The sequence below is a fragment of the Pelobates fuscus genome, chromosome 3 (assembly GCF_036172605.1).
Source record: "Pelobates fuscus isolate aPelFus1 chromosome 3, aPelFus1.pri, whole genome shotgun sequence".
NCBI classification, from domain to species: domain Eukaryota; kingdom Metazoa; phylum Chordata; class Amphibia; order Anura; family Pelobatidae; genus Pelobates; species Pelobates fuscus.
Genome location: NC_086319.1, coordinates 373,693,294 through 373,716,305, shown reverse-complemented (window position 1 = coordinate 373,716,305; position 23,012 = coordinate 373,693,294). Strand labels below are relative to the sequence as shown.

Below are 23,012 nucleotides of genomic sequence, written 5' to 3'. Positions count from 1 at the left end.
GCCTCCCCCGCCCCCTGTCATAATGCCTCCCCTGCATGGTCCAGTCATCAGAGAAGCATTTGATTGGACTATTTCACCAACTCAGAGCGCAAATGCTCACTCTGAGCTGGTGCGTGGAGTATGGCTGGGAATTTTTTTTTTTTTTCATTTAATCTTGGAATTTAAAATGAACAATCAGAGCACCATATCAACTACATCATAATGAAATTGTTATGCATGAGGTTCCCTGGCACCGGCTTATCTTTAGGTGTGAAACGGTTAACGAGCAGTTTAACCCTAAAGTCTACAGTCCAGCTCTGCCCTTGAACTTCCATTACAATCCGAGGCTTCAATCAGGAAGCCTTGGACAGAAGTACCGATGACACAAAAGTGAGGGAGAAAAATATTTACATTTCTCATTCAGTTATCTGAATGGGGAGCTATTGCTTTGGTCACAAGGAACAATATATTCCATGATTATGCTTTAATCACATCAAGAGGTGTCAGTGCTATACATTCAAAGACTGTAGGTTGAGATTTCCATGATTTCTTAATTCGAAGAACAGGACTGTCCAAATATTTATGAATTCTATACTCTGGGGCACACCTGAAGATTTAATGCGTCAGAAAACTAAAAACACTTGAAATGTGTTCCAAACAGGGTTAAACCAGGGATGGCTAAAAGGCAAATCTTCAAGTCTTACAGAACTAAATCTTCTAAAAGTTGTATGTCATAATTTGACAACAACAGATAATCTACCATTTATCCATTCTTGGTTTTAGTCATATGTTACATATAATGTATTGGTTCCCATGTCCCCTGCCAATTAACTAACTAGGAGTGTTACAGATAAAATAAAAATCATCTTAATTCAAGTATAAAAATTACTGCTGGAATACGTTACAGACCAATCATAAACCTGTGCCAATATGTTACGTTTTTATACATGAAGAAATGAAGCCAGTAACCCAAACATATTACATGTATTTAATGGATTCCCTGATGAAATAAACGTATAATTTGGAGCAAACTAACATTTTGATCACTTGTGGATCTCTAAATAAGTGGTTTTAGTCCCATTCCTCATGTCGCACCAATAGTCCAGGGTTTAGACATTTCCCAGTTTTGTTCCATCGTGGATACTGACAAAACCTGCATTCCTTATGAACTTTGTTGGGAACTACTGCTCTAGAAAACAATGCTGTAGCCTGAAAGATTTGTGACATCCAGATATAGCATTTAAAATACATACCGCAAATGTTTTCAAAAGCAGGTGTTCTACCTTGTAAGGACATGTCAATAAATGCCATATCCTGACGATCTGCTATAATATCCTACATGATTAGGCTGTGAGCTTGTGTGCACAGGCAGGCTGCCATGAATTATGTATGTTTTCCTTTTACCCATTATACAGTGCTGTGGAACATCCTTGCAGATTAGTTTTTTTAAATAATATAATAATCTAATTTTCCACCGCAATTTATTTGATTCACGTACATGAGACAACATTAGATATGTCCAGGAACATTTAATATCAATCTTTAATATCTTCTTGGGAATACAGGATGATTCCATTGTTATTAGCTCACTGGTGATTTGGCAGAATAGTTTATTCAAGCAAGAAGCGCAACAGACTTTTTCTGATGCAACTCAAAATTTGGTGGAAGTATTGGGACTAATGGACGGTTAAATGAGGTTCTGTATAGGGCCACTCTCCAGTATGGCTAGCCTGGTGTTGTAAAAACTTTGTGTATTCTCTGAAGCTTTTCCCACATTCAGTACACGTGAAAAACTCGGTAGAGTGGATTCTTTGATGTCTCACAAGAGAGGATTTAAGGCCAAATCTCTTCCCACACTCTGTGCACATGAACAGTTTCTCCCCAGTGTGGATTCTCTGATGCACTATAAGGGATGATTTACGTGTGAAGCTTTTTCCGCAGTCAATGCACAGATAGCGCTTCTCCTCGCTATGACTTCTCTTGTCTACAAAATCGGAACTATTCCAAACACTTATTCCAAAGTCATTGTTCTCCGTTCCATCTGTGCTAGGATTCTCTGTATGGTTTTCCTTACTCTTCCTATGTTTCGGTAGCTTTGTAGAGTTTTCATCTCCATTAAAAGACTTTGAAATGTCAAATTCAACCCCCCAGTCAAGTGAGTAAGGGTAAGAGGGAAAGTCTTCAATTTTGTCTCCATCTTGGTGTCCTTCACTACCTGAATGAGAAAAAAAAAATCACTATTAAGATTTGTCTCAATACTCAGTAATTGTATATGCCAGGCATATTCTGTAGATCCTGCAGAAGGCAGTTACAACTAAAAAGGAAACCTAAAAGCTGCTTTAAAGCGATTAAATATATACTCCAAGCACCAAGATCATTAGCTTAATTAAGCAGTTTTGTTGTATAGATCATGCCCCTGCAGTCTCACTACACAATTCTTTGCCATTTAAATGTTAAATCACTTTTTTTACTATTTGTATTTGTGTGCACATAATGGTTAACCTGTGTGGACAATGTGAAACAGGAACTAAAGAATGGAACGATGAGTTAATATATATAGCACCTAAAGCAGGGTTTATAATATCAACTAACCATTGGCAAGTGAAGCCCTGGTAAGTATGCCAAGGATTTGACTACTACCGTGTTTCCCCGAAAATAAGACCGGGTCTTATATAAATTTTTCCCCCGAAAAACGCACTAGGGCTTTTTTTCAGGGGAAGGTCTTATTTCGGGGAAAAACGTGTTCTAGAAAGCAGGTCTATGTTCGGAGGAATTCCCCTGAACATAGACCAGTTCACTAGGGCATGGAATCCTGCAAATCTATGTTCGGGGAAACCAGAGAAAATAAACAAAAATGTACATTAATTTTGATTTATACCTTACTGAGAACTATGTACTATATAATAGCTTGCTTCCACTATAAACGTGTATACACTGATGGCAGTGTATGCACTACTCACCTGTACTAGTGTTCTCAGGGGATTCCTGTTTAATGTTTAGTGATTCCTGGTCGAGCACATCTTCTTCTGTTTGTTGATCTGACTCAGTACATTCTGTATCCAAATAATTATGCACATTTTCAGATGCAACAGGCATTTTCAGTTGCTGTTGGTTCTTCTGTAGGAACCCCTCACTGTCAGATCCTTGGTCCTTAGTTAAAAGACATGAATCTGGATGTTTCAGTAAAGGCACACATCCCAAGACCTTATCTACACTCAAATCTAGATCGGGGAGGTTTGGGCTTTTTTCGGAATCCATTTCAGATATTGTGCCATCAGATTTTATTTGTGGTTGGCCTGGAAGACAAACAAACAAAAAACAGATGGAACGTGAAAATTTTCCAGTGAAAATCCAAGACATGCTTACAAGGGATATAGAGAATTAAAGACATCTCTGAAAGTTACTGGATTTAAAAAGGACACAGAAACTGTCTAGGGACGCTAAACTGTAACGTTTAACTACAATTTAGCTTAGAAGCATTTTTATAATAATAATAATAATAATAAAAAATAAAAAAAAAAGTTTTTTTTTTTCATCAATGCAAGACGATCATGACACAATTCCAAAATCCAATTATTTCCAATATGTAACTTGTGACTGTGAATCATGGAAAAATTCTACTTGTGCATGCATATTCATGTAGAACATACAGGAAAATGGATCAACACTTGCTGCACAACACAACACTGCAAACACTTCATTTATTTTTAGGGGGTAAGTAAGCAAAAATGGTCAGCCCCACTCAGGGTACGCCTCATACAAGCCAATAGTACCCTGTGTCACAAATGCACCACACTCCAAGAGTGTGCGTGATGTAGTTGTGGTAGTGAACGGGTTAAAGTTCACGATTTGTCTGCACTAGACCGGAAATAATGACAAAATCCACCTTAACACCACCCACACTTAAACATAATAATATAACTATTACTATGTTCATGCTGCCACCACAAAGACAATTTATAAATGGGGTGCCCTGGTCCACCAGGTAAATCAATAATAGAAAAACACACCAAATATACCTTAGCACAATAGCCATGTAATTGCAAAATACTAATTAGTCTCTTCAGGTAACGTGATTATTAAACCAGACAAAGGCAGAACTTAATAAATGAATGTTTATTATGAGCAAAAAATAGTCACAGTGATTACAAAAATGTAGATAAAAAACAAATGATTTACACCAACAATAGATAAAGAACAAAAAGGGATAAAATGACAGGAATCCTAATAACTTACTCAGCACTTCAAAGTAACACTTCTGTCCCAGGGGGTCTCTGATAGGAAAGATGGCGACTCACTTAGAAATTAGATTCTGACCCCAAGTATAATACATAGAGATCAGCTTACAATTAGGTATTATCCTTTTGTTAATACACATTTGTTCCCACTGTGTTATAGTGTGTGTAGACATGATATAATCTGCCTCTTGTGTAACGTATATCTTCAAGAGTGATTGTAGTTGGAGGTATGAATATTGGGAGGCATTCGGTAGTGTGTATGAGGCCTGGAGCATCTTAAAATCTAACATAGTGCTATTGTCGTAGAGGTGGAATAGGTGTGTGGCTCCACGTTGGTGCCAGGGTTTAGCAGGATCCTGTATGGTAGAGCTAATAATCGGGGTTAGAATAGCTCTCTGTCCCCACACAGTTTAGGTTTATATTTATCCCAGACTTTGAGGAAGAGCTTGGTGTGGGTGGGGGGTGGGGGGCAGGGGGGGGCAACTGCCTCTGTGACCGATATGATTTAGTTATCCACATTAGAGTAGATAGGTCTGTTGTGTGCAAGAGTTTATTTTCCACATTGGGGGTTTGGGTGGGTGAGGAAGTGGGGTATAGAGGTCCCCAAGATGGAAGCATGATAGTAGGTCTGTATGTTAGGGACTGCCAATTCACCAATTTTTACAGGAGCTTGCATGAGGCTCCTTGCTACTCTGGATCTGCCTCCTGCTCAGATAAATTTCATACGCTCCGCTTGGGTCGTTTTGAGGTACGTCAGGGGTAGTTCATTTGGGAGTGTCCGAAATAAGTATTGAAGGCTTGGGAGTATTGACATTTTCACTGTTATGCGTTCAGACCAGGACAAAAATTAAGGTGACCATTTGTGCAACAGAGAGCGGCATTTATTTCAAGTGGAGATATAATTGGCCGAGTATAAGTCTGTAGGGTTTTTTGTTATTGTCAGGCCTAAATATTTGATTGGAGTCCTTACGCCACTCAAAGGAGAAGTTGTGTCCCAGGGAGTTCAGTAAAAGTTGAGGGAGCCCTATGCCCATGGCCTGCGTCTTGGTGGTATTGAGAGAATAGTAGGATACTTTGCCATATTCCTCTATTAGTGACATCAGAACAGGTAGAGATCCTTGGGGTTGAGTAATGAATAAGAGGATGTCGTCTGTGAACGCATTAATCTTTACCTCCCTCCCAGGCATCTGCACACCTTTTATGTTTTTGTTATCTCAAATAGCTTGTAAGAGGGGTTTGAGCACAAGTACATAGAGGAGAGGGGGCACCCCTGTCTCGTTCCATTAGAAACTGGGAAGGGCGAGGACAGAAAGCTAGTTGTTGGACCTGTGTTGTTGGGTTGGAGTAAAGTGTAAAGATTTGGTCGATGACCTTCTGCGGAAAGCCATATCTCCCCAGAACCCTGAGCTCATTCAGTACCAATGATAGTTTGTGGGTATTGTCCAGACCCTGTCTCCCCATCATGAACCCAGTTTCATCATCATGGACCAAGGAAAGGAGTAGTGTCCCTATTCTCTGTGCTAAGATCTTGGAAGAAATGTTTGCATCCAAGTTAAGCAGTGAGATAGGTCAGATGTTTTTACAGGAGTCTAGGGTTTTGTATTTTTAGGTATGGTGCCAATGGTGGCTAGGAGCTTGTCCTTTGGTAGTGAGCCTACTTCTGTTGCTTCTTGAAATACCTTAAGGAGGTGGGGTGCTAAGTCATCTCTAAATTATTTATAGTGAAGGTTTGTAAGGCAATCGGCGCCTGGTGATTTACCAGTGGGCAGATGGTCTATGGTGTCGAGCAATGATATAGGTTTGAGGATTGACTGTTGTTGGGTAGGGGTAAGTCTGGATTGGCAAATAGATTCTAGGACATTATTTATGTCTTGGGCAGTTGGGGAATGGGTTTGGTGGTCCGTCTGTAGATTATACAGTTTGGCATAGAACTGGGCATATTTCTGACTGATCCGTTGAGTGTTCACGACTTTGTTGCCGTTTTTGTCTAATAGATAGGGGATTTTGGAGTCAGCAAGCATGAATCTTTGGTGTGGCATTCTAACAAGTCTTTTTGTTGTTTGTTCTTAATGTAAGAGGATTGTTTGATGCACTGTCCCCTCGCAACCGCTTTATGCACGGACCAGACAGTGGAGTCTGAGACTTCCCCATCGCCTCTTTTCAAAAAAATAGTTGTGTATGGTTTGTTTGATAGTGTTAACAAATGTGGGATCCTGCAGAAGGGATTCATTAAGTCTCCAAGTACCTCCACTCCTAAACTGACATGAGTCCAACAGGGTCAGGGTCACAGGACTGTGGTCAGACCACGTAATTTCCCCTATTGTACAATAAACCATTTGGGCTTATGCGTATGGTCTAGAAAAAAGGTATCAATTCTGGTATAGGTATTATGTGCTCGGGAGTAGAACGTGTAGTCCTGATCAGAGGGATGGTTGGTCCTCCAACTGTCATAGAGATCGTGTAGGGTTAAGAGCTTGGTTAAATTGTTGCACACATTGTGCACTTGTTTTTTACACCTCCCTCTGGCGGTGGAAGTAGTATCTAAGGTCGGAGACTGTATAAAGTTAAAGTCCCCACACAATATAAGGTTCCCCTGTTTAGTGAGTTACATTTTGTGGAGTAAGAAGTGTAGGTAGTTTCTCGAGTCAGTATTGGGGTGTATGCTGTTACCAGGGTTTATTGGACATTATTGAATAGGCCTAGCAAGATAATGTATCTGTCCCTGGTGTCTACCTCTATTTTTTGTAGCGTGAATGCTACTTCTTTGTGTATGAAGATGGACACACCTTTAGTTTTTTTGCCTGCAAGGGCATGGTATTGAGTTGGTTAATATTTTGTTAAAATTGCTGGAACATGTGGTTTCTTAAAATGTGTCTCCTCTACACATGCTATATCTATTTTTGACTTTCTGAGATCCTGGAGGAACAGCTTCCGTTTGCCAGGGGAATTAAAGCCCTTAACATTATATGTTACAATTTTCATACGTGGGGGTTAAACATATCGTAATGCTTTGTAATATGCCAATCTTCGGCTGACGTGTAGAACTTAATGTAGTTCAGAGGGGGGAGTCCCCACCACTTGTACATCATCCGGTTCTTATGTATGGGGTTATGTACCCTGTGAGTTTGTAGAAATTCATGAACCTGTCAATTTGCGTTGGTGGGTGTTGTTATAGGGATGGATTGTGGCTTCATGTGGCAAGTGAGTGCCTCTTGTAAACATTGCGAGAGGGTCAAGGGGGAAGAGGGAAAGCAAACTATGAGGAAGTGGGAAAGGAAAAGCTGAACTGAATTGAAAAAAGCTCCAACATTTAGAGCTAGGAACGTGTCAGTCCTTATGAGTGTTGGGGGTGACGGTATAGAATTCTGCAATTGTAGAGAGTCGTTAAACAGTGGGGAGTTAATTTTCCCTGAATTTCTGTAATCGAAGGTACCGTGAATTATGTTGCGTGCCTTAAAGTTATAACATAGATTTTAAACTCTTAAACTTTTAAAGGAAGTGTAGGAACAAAGTTACTGAAGTCACTCCGGTCAGTCACCAGCATGCTAATGAAGCCTGCATTTTGACCATACTCAGGAGATTTGCCCTGCTTGGGGAAGTGTTCCCAAGCAGGGCAAATTAAGAAAACTGAAATCAAAGCATGGTGAAACAGAGGTGGTTTTTACACGAAGAGTAACACCTTTGGAGTTAAGAAAAAGTTGTCGGTGAAAAGACATCTCTGTGATACGCAATGTATTCAAAGAATTTGAAGCTGATTCAAGGCAAGTAACACTTTGGAACTGAAAAATCTAATAATATATTGCATAAATTATCATCTGAAGAGTGCAGTCTCACACTAGCTGTTCTAGAAACATATCACACGAGATTAGTCTGATTTTGCAAACAATCTTATACAAAATTTAGGGTCTAACAATTGTTAAATTCTAATCATCGGCTAGAATTTCTTTTTAAATTGTACTACAGTTTATTCTGACTTATAGTGATCACTTTGAGAGAATAGGCATTGGATTGATTTACTGCTCAAACACTGCTGCCCGTGAATCAAAAGACAAGCAGTGTGATAATTACATGTAAACTTGTATATCTAACATTAGGAGAAAATTTTCAACTTAGTTTTCATGTACAGGGACGCTCTTTCCTCTAAAATGCTTTCTGTAGCCCCCTATACAGTCACTGATATACACATTTTATTTGTTCTGTTACTTTAATGCAATTCTCTTTTTCCTCTAATGGTTGTAATCGGTAAAATCAATAAAAAGAAATAAAAGAAAAAAAAAGGGTAAATCAGTATACGATAGAAATATATAAATACTGCAAAGAAAGGTTACTCACCAACATGTATTTCCAAGTGCAGCAGAAGGTCTGAATATCTACTAAAGTAGATACCACATTCAGAGCAGATATTGAGTGCATGACCAGTGTGAGTTCTCATGTGCCTGACGAGAGATGATTTGAGACCAAACCTTTTCCCACACTCTGCGCACACAAAGCGCTTCTCCCCTGTATGTATTCTCTGGTGAACAATGAGCGAGGACCTTCTTGTGAAGCTTTTCCCACAGTCACTACAATTATAGCGCTTGTCAGCACTGCGGCTTCTCCTGCACGATTTGACCTTGGAATCAACAGGAAGCTCACGGTCTTTATTTAATTCGCCAGAGACCAAGTCTGCGTTGGTGTTCACTGATTCGGGGATTTGAGGATTCATGTAATGATCCTCTTCAACAAGAAAAGACTTGGCAACATATTCTGTCTCCCGGTCTAGAAGATCAGGCCTGTCATCAGGCTCTCCACCTTCACAGATTGGAAGAGATTTACAATCAGCTGGAATATAGAAGCACATTGCAATCTTGTTATATCATACAATGTGAAAAATAATCCAACAATTTACTTAAAGAATAAAAGAACAATTTAAGTTTTTTTTTTATATATTTTGGTTGCTGTTTAAATCTCATAAAATAAGACAATGATATTCCACGCATACAAGCCACACTTTTTACATGCAGCAACAATGCCTAAAACTAACCTTACAGTGAAATAATTGAATCTTCCCTTGGATATTAATAATAAAATCTTTTAAGAACTACTGTTGGAAAAATGCAGGTGGCCAGGTGATTTAGTGGAACATTTAGGATACCTAAGAAGAAAGATGTAACGATGGGGGGTGTGGGACAAAAAGCACTCTAGCTGAGCAGTGATACACAGCATGATACTTGAAAAGATCACATCTTTATTAAAGGGTTACTCCAACCCTCATACATTCTTTATGCACATCTGCAAATCCAGACTCATACCACCATGACCACTTCAAAAGGCAGAAGTGATCTTGATGGTTGGAGTAACCCTTTAATGTACATTTGAATATGTAACAAATATACATTGCTGATGGGAGAACGAAAGGCAAGTAGAAAGATGACCAAACCTTCCGAACACATTTTGCACAGATTTAGCGTCACTCTAGGCTAGGGATCTGCTATCCTACCACCCACTAACAGTGTTGTATACTTGTTGATTTTAAATAATCATGGAAACGTTATGTTATGTGTATTTTTCCAGTGGAAGTGCATCCTTCAATCCTTTAGCTTCTTTCTTAGAATCCACTGGATACAGAAATAGGCCTATAAGGGGAATCTAAAACAAAAAGAAGTAGACCAGCACTTCTGACAATTATATAGACAGGAGCATGTTCCCGAGGTTCCTTTCCATGAACCCCAAAGATACACTAAGTGAAGAATAATGGAGCCGTAACACCAAGGTTCTCAGATTAATTCCACCAGAGTGGAGATGGCAATATTTTGACCAGATGATCTTGTCATGCGAAAGGAGAATCTGTCATGCATAACTCATGTAACAACAGTAAAAAGTAGATTTTTCAGCGTATTTCTCTGAAAGGGTAACAGTTGTCATCCCTACTCTATTGTCATTCAAAGGTCTACCCAGCACTTACCTCTATGAATTTTCTGATGTGCCAATAGTAAATTCTCCTCGAAGAAGCTCTTACCACACTCCATGCACACATAGGAATGTTCAGGGCTATTGGTACTTGAGTGAACATCAACTTTCTCCTCACATTCTCTTTTCTCAGACTGCTTCTCTTCCTTGTGTGTCCTCTGGTGGAATACAAGCTGTGATGCCCGAGCAAAACTTTTATCACACTTAGAACACTTAAATGGCTTCTCTCTCCTGTGGACCTTCTGGTGTTGGAAAAGGCTGGAATACCGAGTGAAGCACTTACCACAATCAGGGCAAATGTTTAGTGTTTTTGGAGTGTGAGTTCTCAGGTGTCGAACGAGAGAGGATTTGAGGCCAAATCTTTTGCCGCACTCTGTACACATGAAGTGTTTCTCTCCAGTGTGGATTCTTTGATGAACCATGAGGGAGGATTTTCGTGTGAAGCTTTTCCCACAGTCAATACAAAAATAGCGCTTTTCCCCACTGCAAGTTCTCCTGTCTGATATATCGGATCCATCCCAGATGCTCACTGCACACTCACCATTTTCTGTGATTTCTGGGCTTGTTGCTTCTAGCGCACCTTTATCTTTTTTGTCCTGATTTGATTTTAGTGATACTTTATGTATGCTAACTTGTTCACAAATAGTGGAATCTGTCCTAATTAAATCAGGATTTGCTTCAGCATTCTGGTCACTTACTGGACAAAAAAGAAAAAGAAAAAACAAGAATAGAAGAGAGAAAATGAAAAGAAAAACCAGAACAGGTGATATTACTATAATGATGAAAAACCGCACCTATACTAATAAGGGAGTTATGTATTTCTAAACCAGAAAAAATATAATCATAAAAAAATAATTTTATTCTCTTTGTAATTTACCACTAGCTATTTAAAATTAAATAGCATTTTTCGCCCAACAAATTCACATAATATAATAATGTCTGATTTCCTGTTAAAATCATGTGCTGTTTTTACTTACTATTTCTATGAAGTGATTTTTTTCTCCCATAATTTTTTTTTTTTTACAAAAACTACAGCTATAAAAAAAAAAGTGTTTAGAGTAATTAATTTGCGGAACTCACACTAAATGAAGAAACTATTTTAAGTGATGAGTAAGCCTCTCAGTGAAACTTTAAATACATAATCATTTAAATAGAGCCAACACATTCCACAGGGCTCTACAATTATATAAAGACATTTGAAAGACCTGTCCCTTGTCATTTCCTAAATACCCCAAATCAACATTTAAAACAAAACAAAAAAATAATAAAAATCACAGTTTAGCGTCTCTTGATTGCCTTGGATTATATTTGGTGATATGTCTATGGCAATGAACAGTGAAACAAAACCTTTCTTCACTGATTCAAACATGAAAAAAATAAAATAAACACAATAGAAGAATGCACGATATAGGTATGATATGCTTATTCATACATTGCATATGGGTTGCTTACTCACACATCTATATAATATGGGTTTATTTATTGTATGCACACCATGAGAATGTGCTCTATCATTACCCCATGTGTATTTGTACCCCATTACCTTTTGATCATAAGCCTTTTTGAACACAGCTCTCACTACCTTTTGCCTTGTGTATCCATTGCACAGCAACAAGGAAAATGTTGACACTTTATAAATATTTACAATAATGTTCTGTGGAATGATTGCCTTGTTTCAAAGGAAAAACAAATACATGTATTTTCAATATTCACACTCCAGAATAGAAAATAAAAAAGGAAAGCACTGTCATCAGTGATCAGTACCATAGACGGAATTCTACATTTGTGATCATAATTTTTTCGTTATCTTGCTTGTTTTGTGCTTTGGTCCTTACTTGTGTAATATCTGCAAATCTTGGAGGAAGTATTTGCTGCTGTACGGTTTAACTCCAGCTATGCATGCATCATACAACATACACGTGTCATGCTCTAAAATATGTTCAAAGCAAAACAAACTTTACATTTTAAAGGGACACTATAGGCACCTGTTCCCTGTCCCCTTCGCCTTGGAGCTGAAAACATAGCATTTTTAGAGAGACCGCATTATGCTGATTGCAGTGTTAATGTAGTAGCGTATACACAAGAAAGAAACATAACACCTAAATGTAATAGGAAAGTGAAAATGACCACTTATCTCAATGGATGGTGATGACAGCTTCCTCCAGGGATATCCCTTTATATACCATGTGCATGCAAACAAAAGGAGTATAGAGCTGCAGATATAAAATGTGAATAAAAAACAAATAATAGTGTAACACTGTTAAATGAGTGTAAATGCGCTAAGTGGAAAATCACTCACTAGAAGGATGAAAGAATATCGCCCAAGGGTGCCTCCCCTGATGGAGATGGGGGGTAAAACCACTCCTCCTGTTCCAAAGATGACAGAGTGGATTGTAGAGTAGAAAATTCTTCTTTATTAAAACAAGTATAAAAATAAATGCATAAGCTTTACCCCCCCATCTCCATCAGGGAAGACACCCTTGGGCGATATTCTTTCATCCTTCTAGTGAGTGATTTTACAATCATTTAACAGTGTTACACTATTATTTGTTTTTTTATTCACATTGTAGATCTGCAGCTGTATCCTCCTTTTGTTTGCATTAATGTAGTAGTGGTCTGGCAGAAAGCCAGTTGAGGCACTTCTTGCTATTTCCCAGAGTTTTTAACTCCGTGAAACAGTGGAAATCCTCATGCTTATCAAAAGGACATCCAGAATCTTCTACATCCACATAGGAAAGCATGGATTGAATGCTTTCCTACGGGGAAGGCCTAACACGCATGCAGCACTCACCGCTCATGTGCATTAAGTTCCCCCTTGCAATGACGTCGGAGGAGGCTGAGACGGAGCCAGCGCTGAGGAATGGAAAACTCACTTTATATTCTCACTTAAGTGAATAATAATGTACATTTTACACTAACATTATTATCAGGAATAAAATGAGAATCCATTGAATTGAAAATAGCCAATCTGGAAATATTTTCAAAGTCAGCTATTCTTTAATTTCAATAACAAATAAACCGTGCTATATAGGCGCTCAGATAAAATATAATGAAGAACCTAAATACAATAGGCAGCTCAACACACGTGAAGGTACCTCCAACCTTAACACAATAACATGCAAAAAAGTGGGGTGATGTAAGTGGGGCAGAAAGGTCACAACAAACAAGACCCAGTGGAGCGCTAGTACTGCCCCACTTACATCACCCCACTTTTTTTGCATGTTATTCTTTAAGTTCAGCTACTCTGGCCTTAAATTTGAAATTCACTTTAAATTCTCACTTTAGTAAATAATCTTGAAATCTGTCTGGCAATATGAGACCTCACCCATCTAAAATTATCAGAAGTCCCCCAGGGCAATCAGCAGTGACAATCACAAAAAGGTAGGTCAGGTGATCACAACATCTTAGTGGTATCATAGTGACAGAACCGGTTGATACATTTAATCAGCAGATAAGTGTATAAAAGAAAAGTGGTATCTCTAGTAATACTGAATTAATTATAGGTGACCATGAGGCAAATCAATAAAGAATATATATTGAGCTAACTCACCTGTATGGGTTTTCAGATGTCTGATGAGTAAGCTGCGCTCTCTGAAGCTCTTACCACACTGGGCACACATGGGGGATTTCTCAGTCCTCTTGGTTCGGGAGCGCTTAGAAATTTTGTTGAGGTCATTGACATTCTCTGTTTGATTGGGCTCTTGCTCTCCTTTGTGGGTTCTTTGATGGACTACAAGTTGCGAAAGCCGAGGGAAACATTTTTCACACTGAGAACATTTATACGGCTTCTCTCTCTTGTGGACCTTCTGGTGCTGAAAAAGGCTGGAATACCGGGTGAAGCATTTGCCACAATCAGGGCAAATATTTAATGTCTTTGGTGTGTGAGTTCGCAGGTGTCGAACAAGGGATGATTTAAGGCCAAATCTCTTCCCGCACTCTGTACACATGAATCGTTTCTCCCCTGTGTGGATTCTCTGGTGCACTATGAGGGAGGATTTACGCGTGAAGCTTTTCCCGCAGTCAATGCACAGATAGCGCTTCTCTGAACATGGAGTTCTTCTTTCTGTTTGAATGGTTTTACCTGCAGATTTTACAGTTTGCTCCATATTCTTCCTACAGCATCCCTTTTTCTTCAATGGCTTCACACAGTTCTTTTTTACATTACGCAGTTTTGAAATGTTGTCCATTCCATCAAAGGAACCGTTATGTTCTTCATCTGAATTATCCTTCAACACAGAGTCCTTTCCTGAAAGGATTAGAAAAACATCAAACATTAGATATAAGATGTAAAGATCAATCGCAAGGTAAAATTACATAATAGGTTGGAAAAGTAAAAAGAAAATACAAAATGAAATAATAAGGAATAATTCTGCTATGGAAATGTATTGCATAATGTAAAATGTACCTCCAGTTATGGAACTAACAATAAACAAGCAAAGTTAATAACAGGCAGTGCAAATATAATTATGAAATGAGAATTAAAAACCTACTGAAACAAATGGATTTTGATTGTGCATATTTGACTGCAAAACATGCAGTTGATAAGAAAGCAGAATGTAAGCAAGTCTTTAGCTTCTGTTGTCAGTGGCATAAATATAAAGCAATAAATTAAAGTAGCAAATGTAAAGAATAAATGTGGAGAAAAAAATTAATGCTCCTGATTGCTATAAATACATTGCCCAAAATTGTTTTTTATTATTAATTCCAATTGTCATGTGTTTTACTCTGACTAGGTGAGCAAACTGCTTTTCAGGTGAGATTCTTTGTATTTAAAGGAAACTGATTGTATTAAAAAGAAACTTATTACACTTTTAAAATGAAGTGAGTTTGCTTCACAAAGTCACAATTTGTTACGGGGGATCTGCATAATTCTAAATCCATGCACACAATGAGATTCAGAGAACACAAAGGGACACTGTAGGCAATGGAACTGCTTAATCTTATAAAAAGGGTTATAGTGTCTAGAATTCCCTGTTGCCATCAGTTCATTCAACATTAAACCATTTTTAATGTTTCTATGATAAACAAGAGTGCCGAACAGCACATCCCCTCTGTGTTACGTTGGCTAATGAGAAAGATGTGATTGGATGAGCAGACAATATTCAGCCTATCACAATATCCATTGCTGGTATGAATTGGTATGGCTAGAAGGAATTGTGGTATCTCTGCCTTAGCAATAACCCCAGTGGGGGCTGGGCTGTGGATAGCCAGGTATACTTATTAGGGTTCAAAAACAGTTTAGTACAAAAAATGGGCATTCAATTTTGGAAGGAACACAATTTTAGAGAAAATTGCCTCTTTCGCCCATTCGTCCGAATGGCACAATGGAAGCATAAACTAATGAACGAAGATTAGTTAGTTAATTCTTGTAAATAATTCATACAACTGGCACCCTGCCAAGTTAGGGAGCTGTGTTCAGTTGATATCTCCCCATTTCGTATCCTTACATACAGTAATTCTACATAACGGTACAACATTAAGGACCTATTTACTAAACAGCTGAAAGAACAAAATAAAGAAAATACCTTTTTCAATACATATTGAAACTCTACTATAATGGTACTAAATTATGGACTTATCCATTTCTAACCACTGAAACATCGCGGCATTCCATTCGTCCATATGTAAATTCTAAAACGAATATATCTAACAACTTGAATCCAAAATGAATCGACTCATAGACAAAATTCATTTGAGCCGAAACTTAATTTATTTTCATCCAAATTAATTCAGACGAACTGAAAAATACTGCCGTGCGCAACTCTATTTAACACAGAATAGAGTGACAGTGGCAGGGGACTCCAGGCACTATAACCTATTCAACATGATAAAAAGGTCTAAGGGCTTACAGTGTTCATTTTCATCAAGCCAACACAGTAAATCAAGTTTCCTGAGAGGTGCAAATATAGAGCCAAAGCTCAGATTGCTCTTTTATTTGATGCAAGTCTGCCACCTAAGGGCTTTACGTTTTAATGCAACAATTTACTCTTCTGTGTAACTGTTCAACTCAATTAATAGTTTTATGTACATCATGGGAGATTTGAATCTGGTAGGGTAACTCTTGTATTATTGTTTAAATGTGACAATGGGGTCATCAAATGATGAGGCTATTAATGAAGGTACAGGCATTCACTGGAAGTCCAATCCCTTATCAGCAAGACCTGCTTTATAGACTTTTTATAAAAATGTAACATGTATAGCTAATGCATTTTACTCTATGCACCATTTAGATGTGTTTAGTGCTTAGAGTGACCACTTAGCATGTCTTAATATATGCATATATACCTTCCAAAGTTAATTAATATTTGGGGTGACAGTTTCTTTTTACTTTACTCCTTGCTTCAGACACTCAGTAAGCTTTCTGATTTTTAACTCAAGGAATACCTCATAAGACCTCACCTGTATGTGTTCTCTGATGTCTCTTGAATGCACTTTGTTCCTTAAAGTTCATACCGCACTCTTCACAGACAAAAGGCATCACTGTGCTACTGGTGTTAGAGTGGTTATCACACCTGTCTTGGTCATCAACATTCTCATTACATTCTTCTTTTTCACAGGGTTTTAACGTTTTGTGGGTTTTCTGGTGAGCAACAAACTGAGGTTCCCGTAAGAAGCTTTTATTACAGTCTGTACACTTATATGTCTTCTCTCTCCTGTGGACCTTCTGGTGCTGGAAAAGGCTGGAATACCGAGTGAAGCACTTTCCACAATCAGGGCAAATATTAAGTGTCTTCGGAGTATGAGTTCGCAGGTGACGAACAAGGGAGGACTTGAGACCAAACCTCTTCCCACATTCTGTGCACATGAATTGTTTCTCCCCTGTGTGGATTCTTTGATGCACTATGAGGGATGACTTGCGTGTAAAGGTTTTCCCGCATTCATTACAATGATAGCGCTTCTCCCCGTTGTGAATTCTACTGTCCATCTGAACTGATCTTTCCCAGAAGTCTAAGAAATACTGACCATTTTCTACTTTATCTGGCACTGATTTCTCTGTCTCTGCAACATGAATTCCTTTATTTTCAACCGCTTCCTGGAAATTACCATAGTTGTTATCTTCATTACGGATAGAAAGGGAAATGTCTGTTTCTCCTTCCCAGTCAACAGGAAATGATTCTGTGTGATACTCATTTCTAATTGTATTGGAGGTGGTACAACTGTCTGAAAAGAAACAGGAAAAAAAAAAATGACTCATGGATTGTTGAGAAAAACATTGATTTAAAGTTCAATCCAACTAACTCAAAAAATATACACACAATATTGCCAAGGAAATTCAAGCCTTAATTTAAAAAAAAAAACCTCTATGTAATTCGGAAATTCATATCAGATAGAGAGATTACAAAATAAACTTGCCTGATGACTGTTTAATTCCTCAAAGTAGGCCACCAGAAATAAATGCATGTTGCGGCCCACATGGACTGTCAGCAGACAGCTTTGGAAATTTCTAGTGCCATGGACCAGCATACCCAATAGAGGAATTGTATTGGTAGGTATTCAAATTAAATATCCATCTATTCATTTGATAGTGATTTGGCTAGTATAATCAATTTCATGGAGCTGTAAACTCTGTCAGGGTTCTAAAAGAATGTGGTCAATAGAATAGTCCTTTATCATAGCATTGCAGATGTTTGTGGACAACATTTTCCAATATGCTTTGCAAGCCTAAAGATGTAAGTTTCTTAAACAGGTTTGTATGTGTTCCTGGTTTGGTGGGTGTGGGTAACTTATTTTACTGGGTGTGTGGCTTGGTAAATATGACTGGATGGCTAGTGGTATGTAATGGATTGAATGGTTGTATGCAAAAAGGTAAATATGACTGACTGAGGGTATGTGACAGGTTGGGTGGCTCAGCAAAAGTGAAAGATTGGTTAGGGATATGGGACTGCTGGTGAGTGAAAATATAACAGATAGTAGCTATTTATACATCGGCTGTTACATAACCCTTGAGGGAGCTGTCTCTGCTCATAAAGTGTACAGTCTCCTCCCTTTTAGTCTAAACCAGAGTTTTCCAGTAATGAAAGATCAAAAGACCTCTCCTAACTAGGCCACAGAGCAGTTCAGTGCAGAGAGGGCTTAAACAGAACTGTATTTTTTTCTGATGAGTCACTTCTTTGTTCCAACACCCCAATAAATACTAGTGAAACATTTAATGTGATGTATAATCACGTGGAGTACGGTAAATAAAAAATAAATAAAAAAAACAACAATTATTACAACTGCACATCTGCTTTTCAGGTTGTGACGGACCACCTGGCACCCCGACTGGGTGCCTCAGCCAATCACTGCTTTCTAGTACCTCCGAATAATTCCAAGCACCGCACCGGACACCATAACCACAGTAAACCTCACAAACCACCGCAGCTTGGTTGGGATTTCGCTGTCCTCCATCCACCCTGTACCCAAGACCAGGATCCAGCTTCCAGTGGGTAAACCTCTCCCAATCCAGAGAGCAAAGCAGGCTGCTCTTACAAGAGCAAGTTTTGTAAATCAAGGGAGTATAGTGATTATAGCAATTCCCAGAGTGAATATAGCTCTCCAATCCGCCAAACATGAGCCTAGACTTCATGAAGGTTAAAACAAATGTTTAATGGCAGCCACAACTGGCCTTATATGCAGGTCCTCATGCAAGGGGTTTCCGGTTACATATTCCAGGGGCATTCCCCACTGGACCTGAGAGTAGCAGCAAAAACATACACATTGGTTCTCTGGTCCAGGACACTGCCACATAAAACAAGATAATTGATCTACAAGCACAGAAAACACACAATTTATAATACCTCAAAAGTAACCCCAAAACACACGGAAACCCCACAAAAGTCTTATCCCCTGATAGCACCGATCTGGGGGACCAACATTCCAAAAATCACCCAGATCTGTTCAGGGGTTGGGGACTTCCATGGAAGTCCTAATTTGACCGACCACACATGAGGCTCCTGCCCAAAACAGTTCCAGGGCTTGCGGTCGGTCTAGTTTGGTAGTTTAAAAAACCGAATAAGCTACCGAACATAGTCAATGGTCTTACCCTGGAGCTTTCTCCCCTCATCCAGATGAATGATTCCACCAAACAGTGCCCTTCTAAGTTGTGTAGAACTGAACGCAGGTCATCCTGGAAGTCCAGCGGTGTTTGGGAGTGTTAGTGTCCATGAACTCGGGAACAAGAAGGCCGCCACCTCGTGGTCATTCATGCGAACAGTGGCCACCCAGACGAACACTTAGAACACTGCAGTAGAAAGTGTTCCAAACTGTCAATTAGGCTTAACAGGCTCCCGGGTGGTCTCTGGTTCATGCGCCTGTTCAGTTCTCAAATATAAATATGAAATCCCATGAACCAAGCCTGTTCACATCTTTCTGTAAAGGGCCCATAGTCCTTTGGCAGGAGGCTGTCAAGCAGGCCCTCCAAGAACCTGTGCCGAAGTTCTGTTCGTCACACAGGTGACTTCACATGCCATGATGATTCGATCAAATCCATGTGCACTTATGCATTCGATCAATAGTGCTATATAAGCGCAAGGCATCACCAGCACAGCATGTAAATTAAAATTAAAACTAGTGAGAATTAAAATAAACAGCACATCCAAATTTGGTTGTGCAAAATTTTCACAAATGACAGTTTCACTTTGTGATGGAGCTTCTTGTACCCTGGCAGCCACAAAGGAAAACCTGGAATGCATATATAGGAGTAATCACAACTTGGGGTTATAAAACAAAACAATATGGGGAGCGACCTACAAACCTCCTGAACTCTAGATCAGATCGCAGTCCAGTCAAACTTCATCAAGGTCGACCTCTGCCTCAGGACCACCAAACAAGTCGCTATTTGGAGGGGTGATAGAGGAGGTGGTGAGGCATCGAACGGAACCAGGAACTTGAGGGGGCTCCATGCACTTACCCTGTATGCAGAAATTGAAAGTGAGTGGGACTTTCCACACGGCACTCTGGAACTCTACGTCAGATCGGAGGATGCTCCCGGACCGTTCAAAATATATCATATTGGAGAGGAACTTTCGAACGGAGAGCTTTTTGGGCTGAACTCCTGTCTAGGGAAAAGCTATCCAGGAGGATAAACAGTTTGGGGATGTGGGCATGGGAACGGATTGTTTTGGGGTGACTAATGTTCGGCGGTGATGTATCGGACTAATGATCTCCTGTTGGGGACCCATGTATAAAAAGGCAACAGTCACTCTAAATCAGGTATTCTTGTTTTACTGTAACCTCAAGCCTCGGCTGATGACTAGGGTCGGGATATAATCACTGTCGGGCTTTCACTAAGGGAGAAACTGAATCCTTGGCAGCAACACTTTAATCACCTAGGAGAGGACTGCCACAAGACATGCGTACATCAAGTTCAGCCATTGACATTATTAACAAGTTAGTTGGATGGGCAGCTGCTTCCATAAGAGTAGCAGTCGCTAATGGTGTACATGCCACTTACGTAGTTGGGAACTTGGGTGCAGTTCACCTGGTGTACCTGCCTTCACTTACTCTTGTTTACAACCCATGTCTACTTTAGCTTTGTCAGTTTGTAATATAGATAACACAGATATTAAAGATTTTATAAAACATAGCAGAGGAGAAAAACAGTCAAACAATCAAAAAGTCATTACCCATTAGCGTAACTCAGGCTGACACATGGAGCATCTGCGTCAAATCATTTTCCAAACTTGTGCTCTTCCTCCTATATCAAGCCAAGAAGCATCAGATTATCTCTCACCGATAGTGCTCTTAATTTTATTAGCCTACATATATTGCAGAGATCATCTTTTGATACAATTATATATCTAACTAAAGGAAATTAACATTATGCACAGGTTACGACATAAGGGCACTTTGACTCCATTCTCTCTGTCTCAAATCTGCAGTGATTTGCACAACCATCTGCACTTAGAAATTCAGTCCATAATTCATCATTCTATATAACTCAGGGAAGCTATGCATTCCCCTAAACATATAAATAATATAAATACAAATCTGCACCTCATACAACTGTAACATGGTCCTGCCCCACACAATGTTTTATTATTGTGAACTTATTACTAACAAACTGTGCATTAAAGGAACACTCTAGGGTCAGCAACACAAACATGTATCCCTGACCCTATAGTGTTAAAACCACCATCTAGCCCCCCTGGTCCCCCTAAATATAGTAAAAATCATAACTTTATTCCAGTCTTATGCTGCTGGCTCTGCACCGGATTGGCTTGCTTCGCTGACATCATCAGAAATTATTCTCTCAGCCTATCACAATGCTTTCCCATTGGATTGACTGAGACTGTCAAGGAGCCAGCACAAATCAAACACAGCCCTGGCCAAGCAGCATCTCCTCATAGAGATGCATTTAATCTCTGAGGTAAGAGGGTGTCTGAAAAGACAGTGTTTACTGCAAATAGCCTGAAAGGAATGATTCTACTCACCAGAACAAATTCAATAAGCTGCAGTTGTTATGGTGAATATAGTGTCTCTTTAAACTCCTGTGTTTTGTGAGTAAGATATAATGTAGGCAACTACATTAAAATAATTTCAGAAAAAGGCAGGAAGAAAATTCACAAATAAAAGCTTTTCATAAAATGCAATGAATTGAACTGGCGCCCTTAAACTGAATTGGAAAACTGATTTACTGAACTTGACACTACAAAGGCCATCCAAAGCAATGGTTTCTAGTTTACAAAAATCAAATATTGATTCACTGTACCAAGCTGCCTCAAAAATGTATATGCATTTGTATGGTCTCTGCAAGTCCGAGTTTAGTTTTAAATAAAATACAACCGAAATACACATGCAGAATGTTTGTACACAACTGGGAACTGCTAAAAACTGACATACCATTGTACATTTTAGGCCAATATATCTTGATTGTTTTCAAGTATTTAACATACAATTTGCAATGTCCCCTATCTATTCTGTACAAGCTCTCATTTAGTGTATAAACCTAGCTTTAATAATTTTATAGCGGATAACCAAGAAAGGGATTTTCAAATTCTAAACCTAACTCCCCACTACAACGCAAGGCTTGTACAACTACAAGTTCGTGACTAAAGGCGACAGGGCACTCTTTTAGTTGAAATTTACGTCATTTAAAAATTGTACTTACAGGGTTATTAACTAAAAAGTGAGAATTCCAGGTGAATTCCTAAATTTAAGGTAAAAAAAATAGCCAAAAAAATTCTCCAGGTCAGCTATTAGTTTGGCCACTCTTAAATTTGAAATTCACTTTGAATTCAGTTTAAATTCTCACTTTAATGAATAACCCTGTTATTCTTCACCAAATTCCTTAATGTCCCTATCTAGCTAGTAAACATACATATAAACAAGGAATAGTGTTTACCATTGGGATAAACAGACCCGCCATCCCCCTTCTGTACAGACTCTGTGCACAATATATGTGGATATCAAGCCTCACACTGTTCTATTATTGTCTATTTCTATTAATGATTACACCTATTTATGTATCAGTGATATAAACACGTGCAGTGGGGTGTTATGGATGAGCCCACAAACCTGTCACTCCCCTCCATGCAGAGCTGCAGACTGTAACCCACAGTTGGTAGTGGAGCTACTTCCGGTTGTAGTGGCTTCGCTTGGCATGCCGGGAGTTGTAGTTCATTGTCCGCCAGACGAGCAGGGAAGCGAGCTTATCGACTCTCTCTCCGCCAAATACTTTTTTTTTTTTTTTAAATCATCCGGTTATCCGCACTGAAGCACTCGGCCAGCCCCGCTGGTCTATCGCAGCCAAGGCGAATCTAGGACTGTGCGAGGAGAGAGCCCAGTAACCAGGGGAAAGGGAGAGAGCGAGGCCAGAGGTGGGCTAGTTGCCATGGTGAAAGCAGAGCGTCTGCCAGCAGCTGACTT

The 23,012-nt window shown here is 39.1% G+C and overlaps 1 protein-coding gene across 1 annotated transcript; it reads right to left on the bottom strand.

The window, feature by feature from the left end:
• Window positions 1-1,443: 1,443 nt before the first annotated feature.
• Window positions 1,444-22,770, bottom strand: LOC134603457 (zinc finger protein 271-like). The gene is made up of 8 exons (XM_063449444.1): window positions 22,662-22,770; window positions 20,771-20,841; window positions 16,566-17,327; window positions 13,717-14,412; window positions 10,162-10,863; window positions 8,550-9,038; window positions 2,940-3,275; window positions 1,444-2,194 (listed from the first exon to the last, which is right to left on the bottom strand). Exons 2-8 carry the CDS (start codon window positions 20,772-20,774, stop codon window positions 1,656-1,658), a joined length of 3,528 nt encoding a protein of 1,175 aa, XP_063305514.1. The 5' UTR covers window positions 20,775-20,841; window positions 22,662-22,770; the 3' UTR covers window positions 1,444-1,655.
• Window positions 22,771-23,012: the final 242 nt, after the last annotated feature.

Bases quoted from the DNA above. Each gene is read 5' to 3' on its own strand.
- LOC134603457 (XM_063449444.1), bottom strand. The intron at 10,864-13,716 runs GTGAGTTAGCTC...TTTTTTGTCCAG, and splicing joins ACATCTGAAAACCCATACAG to TAAGTGACCAGAATGCTGAA. The intron at 9,039-10,161 runs GTAAGTGCTGGG...TCTATATTCCAG, and splicing joins ACATCAGAAAATTCATAGAG to CTGATTGTAAATCTCTTCCA.